The sequence below is a fragment of the Lithobates pipiens genome, unplaced genomic scaffold (genome assembly GCF_037356315.1).
Source record: "Lithobates pipiens isolate NorthernLeopardFrog02 unplaced genomic scaffold, aLitPip1_a1.2 Scaffold_64, whole genome shotgun sequence".
Taxonomy (NCBI): Eukaryota; Metazoa; Chordata; class Amphibia; order Anura; family Ranidae; genus Lithobates; species Lithobates pipiens.
In genome coordinates, this window is record NW_027507886.1 from 2,003,426 (window position 1) to 2,021,038 (window position 17,613).

A 17,613-nucleotide genomic window follows, 5' to 3' on the forward strand; every position below is an offset into this window, starting at 1 on the left:
CATAATACAGGTTTCATTCTTGCCTTACTTTACTACTTAAGCCCCATACACACTATCAGGTTTTCTGCTGAGTTTTTCCTTCAGATTTACCAAAACCATATATTATATGAGGCGATACCTTAGGAGTTTCAATTTTTATGCAATCAGGCAGGCCCTACACTACATGGTTTTGGTAAACCTGAAGGAAAAACTCTGCAGGAAAAATGATAGTGTGAATGGGGCTTTAGAAGTGAAATTCCAATAACAAAGACATGCGCTTAAAGTTTCAGACCACGGATATGAACATGCTCATTAGTCCAGGTCAAAGACCTGCAAGATCCCTTCAGGCTGCCCCCTTTTGCAGGTATAGCTATGTAAATCATTTAACATAAGTGTCTATACTGTTTAATATCCAGTAATACACAGTTCCTGCTTTGCACATGCACAGTTACTCTCCATTTTTAGGCACTGTTAAATTTGTAGCGGCCAATCTGCTGACAGCCTTAACCTTAACCGAGTGACGGCTACAGGGTGGTTTCTTAACTCTGGGAGGCCGTCATATGTCCTCCCAGAATGGCACGCACTTGAGAGCATCCGTGACCTGTGAACCCGGCGCATCACGGTAAAAGGCCGCTCATTGCAGCCGTTTACCACACGATCGCTTGTAAGCAAACCGGCGTCATGTTATGATGCCGGTTCCTCCCTCCCATCTCTGTACCGATCGGTACAGTGGAGGGGGAAGAGATCGGTGTCAGCAGCGCTGTGGGCTGCATCTGCAGTGCCCACATCGCTGCTCACCGAATTTAACCCCTCAATACCCCACCAAGACTCTGCAATACCCCGCCAAGACTGCCATAAATTGCCATACCCAACCATACTTGGAGATATTCTGCAATACTCAGCCATACGCGGTGATACCCTGCAATACCCAGCCATAGAGGCCCCCTATTTGTTTTTTGTTTTTATTTCAGGCTTCCCAGCTTAGAGGTGACATGCGGGGTCTTATTGACCCCATATCTCACTGTAAAGAGGACCTGTCATGCCATATTCCTATTACAGGGGATGTTCACATTCCTTGTAATAGGAATAAAAGTGATCAAAAAAATTATTTTGGGGGAAAAAAAAAAATGTCAAACTAAAATAAAGTAAAATGAACAATAAATTATTTTATTTTTTTTAAAGCGCCCCTGTCCCCATGTGCTCGCATGCAGAAGCGAACGCATACCTAAGTCCCGCCCACATATGAAAACGGTGTTCAAAACACACATGTGAGGTATTGCTGCGAACGTTAGAGCGAGAGCAATAATTCTAGCCCTGGACCTCCTCTGTAACTCAAAACATGTAACCAGTAAAAAAAAAAAATAATAATTTAAAAGTGTCGCCTATGGGGATTTTTAAAGAGAAGAGCCAGTTTTTTTTTTTTTTTTTTTTTTTTTTAAATGTAAAAGTCAGCAGCTGCAAACACTGTAGCTGCTGACTTTTAATAAGCAGACTTACCTGTCCAGGGTGCCCGCGCTGTCGGCCTCCCAAGGCTGATCCGTCCCTCGGCTCCCGGGGCCACCATTTCAACTAAGGGAAACAGGCAGTGGAGCCTTGCGGCAGCGCTTTGTGAATGGGGCACTCTGTGTTCTGGGACACACAGTTCCCAGAACACAGCGCAACCCATTACCCAGAAGACGCTGCACGGAGGAGAGAAGACAGAACATCACGGCGGAGGAGGAAGAGGCAGATTAGGACGATATGCCTAGCAACAGGCATTTCTGGTAAGTTTAAAAAAAAATAATAATAATTTTTCTAATATTATGCTAATTTTTAATGTACTTTTGTTTTTCGGGGTGGCCCTCCACTTTAAGGAGCGACGTTTGGCACCATGCCACGGGCGTGTTCAATTTTGAAGAGTGACATGTTAAGTATCTATTTAGTCAGCATAACTTCATCTTTCACATTATGCAAAAATTGGGCTAACTTTACTGGGTTTTTTTTATTATTTTTTTAAAGCACAAAACTGCTTTTTTTTTTTTTTTTAAACGCATTTGAAAAATTGCTGCGCAAATACCGTGCGAGATAAAAAGTTGCAACGACCACCATTGTATTCTCTAGGGTCTTTGCTAAAAAAAACGTATATAATGTTTTGGAAATCTATGTAATTTTCTAGCAAATAAATGATGATTTTTACATGTAGGAGAGAAATGTCAGAATTGTCCTGGGTGCTCCAGAACGCCTGATGGCGCTCCCTGCATGTTAGGCCTCTGTATGTGGCCACGCTGTGTAAAAGTCTCACACATGTGGTATCACCGTACTCGGGAGTAATAGCAGAATGTGTTTTGGGGTGTAATTTGTGGTATGCATATGCTGTGTGTGAGAAATAAACTGATAATATGACAATATTGTGAAAAAAAAACAAAAAAAAAACAAAAGAAAAATCTTGATTTTGCAAAGAATTGTGGGAAAAAAAATTACAACTTAAAAAAACTCATCATGACTCTTACTGAATACCTTGGAATGTCTTCTTTCCAAAAAGGGATCATTTGGGGGGTATTTGTACTTTTCTGGCATGTTAGGGTCTCAAGAATTGAAATAGGCCGTCAGTACTTCAGGTGTGATCAATTTTCAGATATTGGCACCATAGCTTGTGGACTCTATAACTTTCACAAAGACCAAATAATATCCACCAATTTGTACTTATTTTTACCAAAGATATGTAGTAGTATAAATTTTGGCCAAAATTTATGAAGAAAAATTACTAGTCTGCTAAATTTTATAACAGAAACGAAGAAAAATTCATTTTTATTTTTATTTATTTTTTACAGAATTTTCGGTCTTTTTTCTTTAATAGCACAAAAAAAAAAAAAAAAAAAAAAAAAAAAAAAACAGCGGTGATTTAATACCACCAAAAGAAAGCTCTATTTGTGTGAAAAAAAGGACATACATTTCATGTGAGTAAATGTTGCAAGACTGAGTAATTGTCATTCAAAATGTAAGAGCACCGAAAGCTGAAAATTGGTCTGGTTATTAAGGGGGTTTAAGTGCCCAGTGGTTAAAGTGGAAGACCAAGCTTTTCTGGCACTTTTTGTTTACAAGTTTAAATCAGCATGGTTTGCTAGAAAATTACTTATAAAAGTCAAACATTATAAATTTTTTTTTCTTTAGCAGAGAACCTAGGGAATAAAATGGCAATTGTTGCCTTTTTATTTATGTCACACGGTATTTGTGCAGCGGTTTAGCATACGCAATTCTTTTGGAAAAAATACACTTTAATGAATTAAAAAAACTAGGGATGCACCGAATGGGTTTTTTGGTGCCGAAACCGATACCGAAAATGAAAAATACACTAGGCCGAAAACCGAAACCGATACCGAAACAGCACCGATACCGAAAATGACTGTTTTTAAAAAATATTTTTATACAGGAGGTGGTCAGAGACTGGGGACACGGTACAGGAGGTGGTCAGAGACTGGGGACACGGTACAGGAGGTGGTCAGAGACTGGGGACACGGTACAGGAGGTGGTCAGAGACTGGGGACACGGTACAGGAGGTGGTCAGAGACTGGGGACACGGTACAGGAGGTGGTCAGAGACTGGGGACAAGGTACAGGAGGTGGTCAGAGACTGGGGACACGGTACAGGAGGTGGTCAGAGACTGGGGACACGGTACAGGAGGTGGTCAGAGACTGGGGACACGGTACAGGAGGTGGTCAGAGACTGGGGACACGGTACAGGAGGTGGTCAGAGACTGGGGACACGGTACAGGAGGTGGTCAGAGACTGGGGACACGGTACAGGAGGTGGTCAGAGACTGGGGACACGGTACAGGAGGTGGTCAGAGACTGGGGACACGGTACAGGAGATGGTCAGAGACTGGAGACACGGTACAGGAGATGGTCAGAGACTGGGGACACGGTACAGGAGATGGTCAGACTGGGGACACGGTATAGGAGATGGTCAGAGACTGGGGACGTGGTACAGGAGATGGTCAGACTGGGGACACGGTATAGGAGATGGTCAGAGACTGGGGACGTGGTACAGGAGATGGTCAGAGACTGGGGACGTGGTACCGAAGATGGTCAGACTGGGGACATGGTACAGGAGATGGTCAGAGACAGAGGACGTGGTACAGGAGGCATCCCCCATTGCAGCCAGTGTGTCCCCATTGCAGCCAGTGTGTCCCCATTGCAGCCAGTGTGCCATTTTGCAGCCAGCCTGTGCACTGTGTGCAGGGAAGAGAGCCGCCTCCGTCGCCTGTTTGATAACAGCGCCGGGAACATCACAGCTTTCATTTCAATTGCTGTGTGTTCCCGGCCGTGCGCCGTCACACGCAGCCCCTCCCCCTTGTCCGGGCACTTTGATAGACAGAGCATCCGTCCAATCCTGCGGATGATCTTTCTATCTAAGTGCCCGGACAAGGGGGAGGGGCTGCGTGTGACGGCGCACGGCCGGGAACACACAGCTATTGAAATGAAAGCTGTGATGTTCCCGGCGCTGTTATCAAAAAGGCGGCGGAGGTGGCTCTCCTGCGCTATGATGGGCGTCACCAGGGGCGGGGGTTGGAGCCCCCCCCCCCACCCAGGCCACGCCCCATTTTCGGCTCCATTATCGGCCGTTTTTCTCTTTCGGCAAAATGCCGAAAAGGGCATTTTCGGCCGATATGTTTCGGCGGCCGAAATTTCGGTGCATCACTAAAAAAAAAAAAAAAAAAAAACAAACACAATAGTTACCCCATTTTTTTCATATAATGTGTCAAGTAAATGGATACCCAACATGTCACACTTTAAAACTGCACATGCTTGTGGAATGGCGAGAAACTATGGTACTTCTATAGGAAATGCTTTAAAGGCCTTTACAGATTACCTGCTTAGAATTACTGAGGGGGGTATAGTGCTAGAATTATTGCTCTCACTCTAACGTTTGCTGCAATACCTCATGTGTGGTTCGAATACTGTTTACATATGTGTGACTTACAGATGTGTTCTCTGCTGCACGTGAGTACGGAGGGAATGGGCACTTTCAATATTATTATTTTTTTTTTATTATACTTTTTATTTTTACACTGTCCATTTATTTATTTTTTCCCCCTTCTCACTTTTTGTCCTCTTACAAGTAATGTAAACGTCCCTTGTAATATAAATAAGGATGACAGGTCGTCTTTATAGAGAGATCTGGGGGTCAAAAAGACCTCAAATCTCTCCTTTACCTTTAACAGGAAAGAAAAAAAAAAGTTTGAAATTTTGCTTAAATTTTTTTTTTTCTTCCAGCTTGGACCAAAAGTGACGTCATGACATCACGCTGGTCCTCCAAGACCTTAGAGTCAATCAAAGAGACATCCCCTCCAGATGCTGCGGCAACCAGCGCAGTGGCTCAGGCCAGTTTCATGAGAAAGCCGGCCATCTGCTGAAAAAAACAAAAAAAAATTCTTCAGCCAAAATCCTGGTAAACCACTTGCAAACCGCAATGTATATGCACGTATTGTGGTCAGCAAGTGGTTAAGCCCTCCTATGCATTACAGCCAAGGAAGCTGCTTCTGTTTGATCTGCAACTGCCATGGTGCTGCACATGTGATCAGTTATGACACCAGACATTTAACCTCCCTGGCGGTATGATTCAGTCCGGTTTTAGGTGCTGAAAGCGGTACAATTATTTTGCATGGGAATTTGGCGTTTTATTTTGTAGTCCTGAAATTCTTAGGAATAACTCTCTTAAATCTGTTCAAAGCAGAGTCTAGCAGACATCCCGGGTATGATAAAGTTTATAATATAATAAAGGATAATAAAAATTATTCAATAATGTAATCAAATCCAAAAACACTGAAAAAGAGACACTTTTTGGTTGCTATGGGCAATCTCCAAATTCCAGGCAGAAAAAAACAGTATTTATAATATAAAAGTACATGCAGGGCACTGCACAGACCACTAGGGACAAAGGGGGTGTGTATTTTTTAATACAGCACTGTAATCTGTAAGATTATAGTGCTGTGTGTGTTTTGTGTATTTTTACTTTTTTGAATTTGCCGCCGTTCTCCGCTCCCGTGCGCCGTAACGTTGCAGGGAACGGAGCTCGGCGGCATTCGGCACTGTGAATCGAGCGGAGGACAGCTCGATCACACAGCGCGGGGGACATCGCTGGATCCAGGGGACAAGGTAAGTAACTCCCTGTGTCCTCCCCTGCATCCAGCGAAGCCATCCCGAGTCTGGCTCGGGGTTACCGCTTCTATCAGCAAATTCCTAACCCGAGCCAGACTCGGGATTACCGCTAGGGGGGTTAAGCAGTGTTCCGCTTGGGGAACGCCATTCGTCGTAAGGGAAACTGGCAGTGAAGCCTTTTGGCTTCACAGCCAATTCCCTGCTGTGCATGTGAGAAGCTCTCTGCACTTTCTAATTGGCCTGGGGGAAGGGGAAGGAGGCTAAACCTCCTCCCCCCCCCCCCTCAAAAAAAGTGCCAAATGTGGCACCAGAGGGGGAATCAGATCAGCGGAAGTTCCACTTTTGGGCGAAACTCAGCTTTAATGATTTGACAGTTTGGTTGAGGACACAAGCACATATGACAGTTGGCAAACTCTGCATTTTTTAAACAGTTTCATTGATGGGTTTAGTTCTGTTTTATTATTTACTGCTGTTCAGAGGCCCTGGGGAAAATGGCAGCCTCCAGCATGAAGAAACAGGAGCAATGCTGGAGGCAATTTACAGTACACACTCATTTTGGTAGCAGAACTATTAATGTGGAATGTGTGTTCCTTGCTATAGATTTATTTATAATAAGTTGTTATGGATTAAACATTTTTTGCTGGCGTTCAGCTTTAATTCTGCACTGATACATTTCTCCAGCAGTGATACGGTATTGAATGAAGAAGCAAGCCTATGCTTTCCTTTATTCCTGGCAATTCTTCATATAGCATACATCAGCAGTGCACTGCACACTCCCAGATCATCTATGGCAGTGATCATCAACCCTGTCCTCAGGGCCCACTAACAGGCCAGGTTTTATGTATTGTCTTGGGGAGATGCAGACTAGAATACTGCAATCACTGAGCAGCAAATGATATCACCTGTGATATATTTCAGTTATCTTGCTAACCTGGCCTGTTAGTGGGCCCTGAGGACAGGACTGATGACCACTGATCTATGGAATCTGTCAGATGTCCAGTCAATATTCCTATCGCATGCATTTCTGGAGAAGGCCCAATAGTAATGGGCATCAGGCATGACAAATGGGTTCTGCACCACTCTGACTTCTTTGCTGTGATGTCTTCTCTCTCCAGTGAAAAAGTTTTGGCTTTATCTGAAGATCTGTGATGTGCTGGCAGATATTTACACAGACTCGGTATAAACCCAACAGGAGCTGGGATGTCCGGAATGGATTTGAGTGCCAGAGAAGATGTCACTCCCGTGTACATATGTAGCGATGACATCCTCCATGGACACCCAATAGCTGAAGAGAGATGACGCGAGACCTGGAAATAGTAATTGAGGAATAAATCGCACATCATGACAAGAGAAGAGGACTCCGAGCCCCTGTTGGGTTTATACTGAGTCTGTGTAAATATCTGCCAGCACAACACAGATCTTCATTTAAAGTCAGAACTTTTTCATTGCAGAGAGAGAGAGAGCGAGAGAGAGAATCAGAGCAAAGAAGTCAGAGCTGTGCAGAACCTCTTTGTCATGCCTGATGTCCATTACTATTGGGCCTTTTCTAGGAATGTGTGCAATATGAACATTGACCGGTACATATACTGAGTCTGTGTCCCCTACTAGGGAGATTCCTTTTCTCCTGGTGACTGATGATTAAGGATGAGCTCCGGCGTGTTTGCATGCTCCACATGCAGAGCCCGCCATGAAGTTGGTGCAGCGCTGCACTAATCACAGGCAGTGAGACATTGCCGATCTCTGCAGCCGCACATCGGGGTAATGTCTCACTGCCTGTGATAAGCACAGTGCTGCACCGACTTCATGGCGGGCTCTGCACGTGGAGCATGCGAACACGCCTGAGCTCATCCTTACCGATGATGGAAAATTCCTGCATTCTGAGTGGTCACCAAAACAGAAGGGAAGCCTTCTTCAACCGACTTTGGGGGGGATCTCTCACTTCCTGTTGTGTCTATAGGACAGGAAGTAAAGGCAATTCTCCACACCTTCCCCTACACTACATAGAGAGGGGCTGTCTCCAGTGCAGATGTCAGGGTCACTCCCTCTCCTGAGAACACTCACTGCCGAAGCCTTTGGCTTGTTTGACGAGCACATCCTCGGGTTCGTCGTGTGGGGGTGCCTCTTCCTCCTCAGGCTGTACACAGACCCTCTTGTCTTCTCCCCTCTGTTCGGTCACCACTTCCTGCTCGGCGGCTCTGTGCCGTTCCTTCTCCTCAGCAGACTCTGTGTCCGGCTCAGGGTCCAGGCCCAGCCAGCTGCCCAGCCCTCGTAGCATGTCGGCTGCACGGCCCGAGCCCCCAGCACACGTCCCAGCACCGCTCGGCGACAATGACGATGGTTGTGTTTATCTTCCTGTCCGGAGTGTCAAAACTTCCTCGTCTATGAGCCTTACGTCAACAGCACATATGCCAACCAATGGCACATTCTGTATAAGTCACATGATCGTCTAAAGCCTGCCAAAGTCCAGCCCCTCTGTCCAATGACAAGGCGGGGATCAGGAACATCCGGCTCCTTCCCCCGGCTGTGCAGTGGTAGGTGTCACGTGACTACAAGACGCAAGCAGGCAGCTGCGTACAGCTGAGCTCCCAGTACAGGTCTATTGTGTTTACCTGAATGTCAGGCTGACCCTCTGCCTTGTGTACTGGGAGCTACTGAGCCACAAACAATATGCTGCGCACTGAGATATCAGGGTTGTTTACTAAAACTGGAGAGTGCAAAATCCTTACCTCCCAACTTTTTAGGATGGGAATGAGGGACACATAAGCAAAAGTATGTAGGACCCCTTGCCACGCCCCCTTAAAGGAGAATTGTACAAAAAAAAAAACAAGATTGGTTAAACCCACAAGTGCTTTTTTTGCCACTTTTATTCCTTTATATTGGCTTTCGGACTTTACAAATGCAGCAATTTAGAAATCAGGTGAAAGGTTTTTGATGGATAAAAAGTGCATTTTATATACATATATGTAGATCAGCCAAAAATGAGGGGGAATGAGGGACGTTGCTCCAATATGCAAAAATTTAACAAAAAGCATCGGATGGCCGCACTCCAATGAAAACAATTTCTTTAAAGCAGAGCTCCACCCTATTTTAGATGTTTTGCTCAATCAAATGCTATGAATGTATTTAGTTACAAACGGATATATATATTTTTTTCTTCTGTACCTTTCTTTTTGCAATGTCCTTCTCTGTTTCCTGTCTCTCTTATCTGCTGATATGGGCGGGTCAACTGCGGCTATTACGCAATTTCCTTTTTACCTGCAATGTCTCCTGGGAGCTCTTGTCGTTATTCCCAGGAGTCATTGCGGAGACCTGCCGCGAGTTCTCGCGGGATTTCGATAGAGCCGAGCCGCCCGTTGTGATGGCAACCTGAGCTGTTGACGGCGCTCTGATTTAAGGTTACTGCGATCGGGGATACAACGGGTGGTGCATGCTGGTCGATCAGCGGCACAGTATCCCGGAAGAGGATGCCTGTGGGCATGTGAAGATGAGAACTGTCTGTCTGGAGTTTTAAAAGTTGATTTTTTTTAAGAGTAGACGGACATCTTAAAGCAAGAAAAACGGAACAGGTGAGTTAGATATTTAAATCACATAATCTTTGTCATTGTCCCAAAAAAAAAAGTTGTAGGCAGTGGAACCCCACTTTAATGTTATAATAAATCCATGCAGCAAGGATAAAACCACTGACGCATTTCACACCGTTATAGCGGGTGCTTATTCATGGGTATGAATAAGCACCTGATTTAACGGTGTGAAACACGTTATAGCACCGGACCTTTTTGTTCAATTTTTGCATATGGTTGCATATTGAGCTGCACCCATGCCTGGAGAGGGGAGAGATCATTAGGAAGTAGACACCTGGAGCGGGTTCTACTTTTCGTTTCAGTTGGCGTGTCCAGATTTGGACATTGCTCCAAATCAGGGACAGTCCCTCAAAATCAGGGACAGTTGGGAGCTATGCAAAATCTGGTGCAGCTCTGCAGAGAACCCAATCAGCTTCCAGGTTTTATTATTGTAAGGAAATGTAGAGTTACTCTTTAGATATTGTAAGGAAAGGTAGAGTTACTCCTTAGGCCTGTTTTAGAAGATAATGTTTTAGAAAATGTTTTCATCTCATGCTAAGCTTGTGCTAAAATTACTAGAAGTGCTAAAGCGAAGTGTGAAGCAGGATGCGTCTGCAGTTAGAGTCTCAAGCCAAGGTGATAAGGTCAAACATTGTGACGTTGAGTCTGTCTCTAGGCAGAATTACTATGAACATCTTTTAGGTTAATATTAATTGTATATTGTATTAACATAATGCTTAAATGTGATTGGTTGTTCACAAGCCCTTTCCCCTATACAACCCCTTTTTTGTTTATTGCATATTATTCTGTGAAGCCGGAATAAACCTTTGTATTCTTGATCATCCACACGCTGTGTATGGTGTCTTGACTACCCGACCGGTCAGAGAGTTTTTCCATTGACCATCAAAGTCCAGCTAGAGTACAGGAAAGAGGGGCTGAGATAGGACCACCTTTCAGATATCAGAGCTTAATTGAACAAGCTGAAGTTAGAAGCTGATTGGCAACCATGCACAGCTATACCAGATTTTGTACTCTCCAGTTTTTAGTAAATATGTGGGATTTTGAAGGCAACAATATCCATGGTAAAGGATAAAAAAAAAGTGTTTATACATATAAAATGGGATCAATCACACAACGTGATGATCAATTGAAACCAAAACAAAAGACAAAAAACAAGGGAACACAATGTGAAATCATTGCAAGCATACAAATGTATAAATGTTATTCTCCAATTCCGAAACAATTCTTCGGTACTCGGCGCATTTCAGATTCAAGCCCTTCTTTGGGGGTATTGGATAGGAGAATATATACCGTATTTATCGGCGTATAACACGCACCCCAAGTTTAGGAGGGAATTTAAAAGAAAAAAACTTTTAGGAGGGAAGTTTAAGGAAAAAAAATATTTAAATGCCCATCAATGCAGTCTTGTCAGTGTCAATTGCAGCCTTGTCAGTCATTTGCAGCCTTCTATTGCAGCCTTGCCAGTCATTTGCATCCTCGTTAGTGTGTTTACCGTTTAAAAATAGCGCAGCTGAGATACAGAATGGATGTCCTGTGTATCTCCGCGGCGCTCGGTAGTTCTCGGCCGTTCTCGGCAGCCTTCGGATATTTTCGGCCGCAATCGGCCGTTTTCAGGCGTTTTCGCCCGTTCTTGGCAGCTTTTGGCTTTCCGAAGGGCGCTGAAAATAGCCGAGAATGGCCGAAAATACCCGGAAGCCGCAGAGAGTGGCAGAAGAGGATAGAAACAGTGGGCGAAAAAGGGGGGGAAAGGTGCGTGTTATAAGCCGATAAATACGGTAATCAAATATTTATCAAAAGAGTAAAGCAGAAAATGGTGCAATGTTCCCTGAGCTATGCAAGCAGGAATCACTTCGGAAGATGGCATCTCTGGAAAACCTCCTGACACTAGACATGTGCATTCGTTTTCGTCCGAATGCATTTTCGTCCGAATTTCAGCTATTTTCGTTTTCGTTTTGACAAACGATAACGAAAGCACAAAATCCGAAAAACGAAAGATCCGACATAAATAAATGCTTTATTTTCGTTTTCATTGTTACAACAGTTCGATATAGAATAGGAGATTCGACATGACTCTGACAACAATCTGTGTCTATAGAACCTGTGGTCGAATGTGCCTAACCTTACCTCTATTAGTCCAAGATTATATAGAGAAAATATTCGACAGAGAAAAAAGATTTGACAGAGAGAAAAGATTCTGCAAGTTACTGTTCTAAAAAGTGTTTGGGGACCCGGGTCCTGCCCCAGGGGACATGTATCAATGCAAAAAAAAGTTTTAAAAACGGCAGTTTTTTCGGGAGCAGTGATTTTAATAATGATTAAAGTGAAACAATAAAAGTGTAATATTCCTTTAAATTTCGTAGGGGGGGGTTGTCTATAGTATGCCTGTGAAGGGGCGCATGTTTCCCGTGCTTAGAATTGTCCCTGCACAAAGTGTCATTTATGCAGGAAAAAAAGTCCTTTAAAATCACTCGCAGCTATTATGAATTGTCGGCTCCATAATACAGAGAACACTCATTGAAAGTCATTGATAAAAAAATAAATAAATAAATTTTAAAAAAAAAGCGTGGGGGTCCCCCAAATTCAATTACCAGGCCCTTCAGGTCTGGTATGGATATTAAGGGGAACCCTGCCTCAAATTTAAGAAAAAATTTGACGTGGGGTTCCCCCTAAATATCCATAACCAGACCCTTCAGGTCTGGTATGGATATTAAGGGGAACCCCGCATCAAATTTAAAAAAAAATTGACGTGGGGTTCCCCCTAAAAATCCATACCAGACCCTTTATCCGAGCACGCAACCTGGCAGGCCGCAGGAAAAGAGGGGGGGACGAGAGAGCGGCCCCCCCTCCCTCCTGAACCGTACCAGGCCACATGCCCTCAACATTGGGAGAATGCTTTGGGGGTCTGTGACCCCTCAAAGCACCTTGTCCCCATGTTGATGAGGACAAGGGCCTCATCCCCACAACCCTGGCCGGTGGTTGTGGAGGTCTGCGGGCGGGGGGCTTATCAGAATCTGGAAGCCCCCTTTAACAAGGGGACCCCCAGATCCCGGCCCCCCCCTGTTTGAAATGGTAAGGGGGTACAAAAGTACCCCTACCATTTCACAAAGAAAGTGTAAAAAATGGTTAAATAAAACAAACACACTTTTGAAAAATTCCTTTATTAAAAATAAAAAAATAAAAAAAAGATTCCAGCGGCGGTAATCCACTCTTGCTATCCAGCGACGGACGGTCATCTCTCCAGCGATGTCTCATGTCATCCAGCGCAGCAAATCCATCCTTCTTCTGTCTCCTCCACGGAGACACTGCAGGCATTCCGGCGGCTGACGTTTCTTATATACGGAGGGCGGAGCCACCCGTCACTTGACCCCGCCCCCCTCTGACGCAAGGGGAAACCCGGGGTTCCCTGTGACGTAGGGGTGACCCGCACCCCTCTGATGTAACACAGGCAGGTTTCCGTTACATCAGAGGGGGGCGGGGTAACCCCCCCCTACGAAATTTAAAAGAATATTACACTTTTATTGTTTCACTTTAATCATTATTAAAATAACTGCTCCCGAAAAAATGGCCGTTTTTAAAACTTTTTTTTGCATTGATACATGTCCCCTGGGGCAGGACCCGGGTCCCCAAACACTTTTTAGGACAGTAACTTGCAAATTAGCCTTTAAAATTAGCACTTTAGATTTTGAATGTTGGAGTCCCATAGACTTTAATAGGGTTCTAAAGTATGCTATATACTAGCTCCGTCGAATCTTCTTTATACATTCGACAGACACCATAAGCCTTCCAAGACAGATTCGACCGTAATTCATGTGGATTTTCGGACGAATGCAATTTTTGAACGAAAAACGAAATAAATAAAAACGAATTTCGGGAGTAACTAAATTAATTAAGTTTTCGGACGAAAACGAAATTCCGAAACAAAATATTTTACTCTGCACATGTCTACCTGACACTGCCCAAAAGGACAAGGTATATTATGGGGACACCCACACACTCTAATTGGTCACGGGTCAGGGTAATGTGCATGATACTGCCAGATGAGCACATGGATATATGGCAGGTATGAGTGTCAAAACTATATATTATATATATATATATATATATATATATATATATATATATATATATATATATGAGCCTTGTTACGACCCTTCTTGGTCCTTTTAATGTGCGATGCCGAAGAATTTTTTCGGAATTGGAGAGTAACATTTATACATTTGTATGCTTGCAATGATTTCACATTGTGTTCCCTTGTTTTTTGTCTTTTGTTTTAGTTTTCATTGATCATCACGTGTATGATTGATCCAGTTTTATATGTATAAATAAACACTTTTTTATCCTTTACCAGTGGTATATCCTTTTTCTGTCTACAAATAGGGATGTGGCAACTATTTACCACTCTTTGACATGGTGTAAATATCTTTATCTCTGGGCATAAAGGGACATCCTTTGTAAAGCACCACACTCCATGGGTTCCTCCTGCAGGGGACATTGGGCCTGCATATGGCCCCTGGAGTTACACCGCCAGCATAGCAAGCCCTGGTTCTTCCGTGCCAGAGCAGAACTCTGGGACACTGGGGTGGTCGCTCCCTGACACTCTTGAGTGCTGACTTCCAGGTTTGTGGCAAGGGTCTTCAAGGTTTGGCAGATCCCAGCAGATCTTCCACCACAACATATTATATCTGTCAACTATTTCCACCAGTTTGTCTGCTGTCTTGAGGTCTTTATTACTCACCCAGCACTGAAGAGCGTTTGGCGGCACTCTTAGGTACCGGTCTAACATGATCCACTCCACCATCTGGGGACCTGACAACACGTTGGGCTGCAGAAGTTTCTTGACCAGCTGAATCAGGTCATGCATCTGAGACCTTGATGGACAGTCTGGGTGGTACCTCCAGTGGTGTATCATTTGGGCCCACACAGCAATAGTTACCCCAAGGCGGCCCAGAATTTCCGCCTTCATTAATCCTTGACTTCAACAAATTATGTGCTTGAGTGGTTTCTTGCTGAGCTGCAAACTGGGCGGCCAGCAAGCAAGTATTTTCCTGCTGAGCTGTGATAACCTGGGCCAGGGCCTGTTGCTGCTGGGATATTGCCTCCTCGACGGTTGGCTTCTGCAGAGGCCTGCTGCTGGGCCATTGTGATTTGAACCAGGGCTTTTATAACCTCCTCCATGTCAATTGTGCTTCCAAACAGTTTTTGAGGCAACAGTCTGCCGCATCCGAGCACCAAAAATTATCTGAGGTAGCTCAGAAATGACAGTCAGCCAGTGAAAAACAAATAAACAAAAATAGCTTACTTCAGCCAAAACAAGTCAACAGTCCAAAGTCCTGGTACCACAAACCCATACAGCAGGCTTGTAAGGGTAGGGTGGTAGTTGTTAGTCAGGTCCTCTATGTTTCCCATCTCGTTGGGTGCCAAGCAAGTGTCACATGAAAGGACTACACTGGGGCAGGTTCTTGTGGGCTATGCTGGGCACCTTGTAGCGGGTCAGTTTGACTACACATAGGGTATCTTTGCTCTTGTGCCATTTTCATCAATGCCCTGGGACAAGGCTGAGGCTGCCATGGGTGAAAACTTGACTTTAAAGCAGGCCTCTACTCCCAGAGATGACAACATCTCCCTCGCTGCTAGAGGCTATTCCACCTATAAGTGGTACACTCTACAGACAGGCTGCTGTAAAGCCTCCAATGGGTAACGACTTGTGTCTTTACATCACTCCATTACACACCGATGTCTTAATGTCACCATGTGTTTAAGACATGCATTGCACCCCTTTCAGTAACTTCAGACCAGGCATGGACAATGTTCAATCTCTTTACTTGGAAAAGTGCAAAAAGTTAAATACAGTGCCAAACATTCACAGACAGAATTCTTCCCTAGGCCTTTGTCGACAACATACTGTTGGAGATAACTCAAACCCAAACCGACCTTAGCCGATTCTCTCAGAGGACTCTGTACAGGACCACTGTCCCAATTTATATCACAGGCTTAGTGGGCCGGACCTCGAGAACAACCTGCCAAAAAAAACCAAAGAAAAAGGAAAGGCATTAACTCTTTCCTCTCCCACACTAACATAGGTGTGGATTTCCCCCCTGCCTGGGGCTTAACCTCTTCGGGCCAAGAGTCCTGGTGGTTAGGATTTGGAGGTTTTCCTCACCCAAAACTCTTTGAACCTCCAAAATATCAGGTCCCTAATAAGAATTTATCAACTAAGAGAGCACTGACAATTAGTCCTCTCTTTCAACCAGTTCACCCCAGAACCTCTCACCGTTTATGGGTGAGAACCCCTGAGTACCCAGCCCAGTCTTTAAAGTGTCCCCCCATAAAGGGACCAAAATTTAACCTCCCTGGCGGTATTCCCGAGTCTGGCTCGGGGTGAGATTTCATTACCATAAGCGGTATTCCCGAGCCAGACTCGGAATAGCATCGCAGGATCCATGTAGGGGGTTACTTACCTTGTTCCCTGGATCCAGCAATGTCTCCCTGCTGTGATCAGCGAGCCGCAGTGTCTCGCTCGATCTGTCACAGTGCCGAACTCCGTTTCCTGCGAGCGCTGTGACACATGGGGACGGAGTTCGGCGCCAAATTCAAAAAGTCAAAAACACAGTATAGATACAGTATACAGTAATCTTACAGATTAAAGTACTGTATCAAATAATTACACATCCCCTTTGTCCCTAGTGTTCTGCCCAGTGTCCTGCATGCAGTTTTACATTATAAATACTGTTCTTTATGCCAGGAAACTGGAGATTGTCCATAGCAACCAAAAAATTTCAATTTACATCAAAAGTGGTTATAGACCAGCTAGAAAACAGCGATAATAAATTAGAATCACTTGCAGAATTGAGCGATGGTAATTAGTGGGGAAATTCGTCATCAAACACTAAAAGTAATGACAGCGACAATTATGTAACTCATTTCAGTGTTTTTGATTTGATTACATTATTGAATAATTTTTATTATTATTATTTGTTATAATTATTTATAGTTATTATAATATATATATTATAATTTATGATTTCATATTTCAAATTTTATCATACCGGGATATCTATTAGATGGATTTAAGTGAATTATTTCTAAGAATTGCAGGCCTACAATATAAAACACCAAATTTCCATGCAAAATAATGGTACTGCTTTCAGCACCTAAAATCTAAAATAATCATACCGCCAGGGAGGTTAAATACTGGTGCAATACCTGCCCTGTACAAGTAGAACTCCTGTTGGGTTCATTGCTGTTTTTCGGACAGGGCTCTGTTAAGCCTTGTTTACATAGGGAGTTGAAAAATAGGTGGTTGAGCTGCAGTTTTACCCTCCCTCAACAGCCCAGAAGCCACATTAGTAAACACTGCCTCAGTAACGGTGTGGTATGTCCAAATATATACAACAGGTCAAGTTCAGCAGGCCGTACTTCCATTATATGCAACCCATTCAGCTCAATAGGGCCATATTGCAACCACAAAACAAATGCTTTGCTTGCAGATGTGACATGGGATTGCTATTCAAAATGTTTGTTAAGCTGCAAAAGAAAAGAAAAACAGGCATTCAGCAGAAGATAGCCACTGCTCTGCCATCCTCTGAAAAGCAATCCACAGATGACTGCTTTTCAGAAAGTGGCACTCATGTAAACAAGCTCTTAGGAGTCATTCACATAGATACTTAGCCCTGTGCAGCAGAATTTCTTTACTTTTTGTACTAGCACTGAGCCTGCATGCAGGCAGCCTATGTAAAGTGAATGGGTATGCATTGGCTGTAGGGACTCTGCACAGTCAAGTTTGATAGGAACATAAGGATGGGTACACAGACCTGGATGCACTTGACTCTATGTACCTGTTAAATTTAGCTCTGCGGTGAGTCCGCACAGCCATTCACTTTATATAAGCATTTTAGACAGGCTAAAGTGGAAGCGATA

General features: G+C 44.0%; 1 protein-coding gene across 1 annotated transcript in view; it reads right to left on the reverse strand.

Moving 5' to 3' along the window:
* LOC143958915 (synapse-associated protein 1-like) overlaps positions 1 to 8,525 on the reverse strand; it is a 28,429-nt gene extending 19,904 nt beyond the window's left edge. The window contains exon 1 of the mRNA XM_077467903.1: positions 8,177 to 8,525. Within this exon, the coding sequence (XP_077324029.1) occupies positions 8,177 to 8,390 (214 nt within the window). The 5' untranslated portion in view covers positions 8,391 to 8,525. The remainder of the gene's footprint in view (positions 1 to 8,176) is intronic.
* Between the last annotated feature and the right edge of the window lie 9,088 nt (positions 8,526 to 17,613).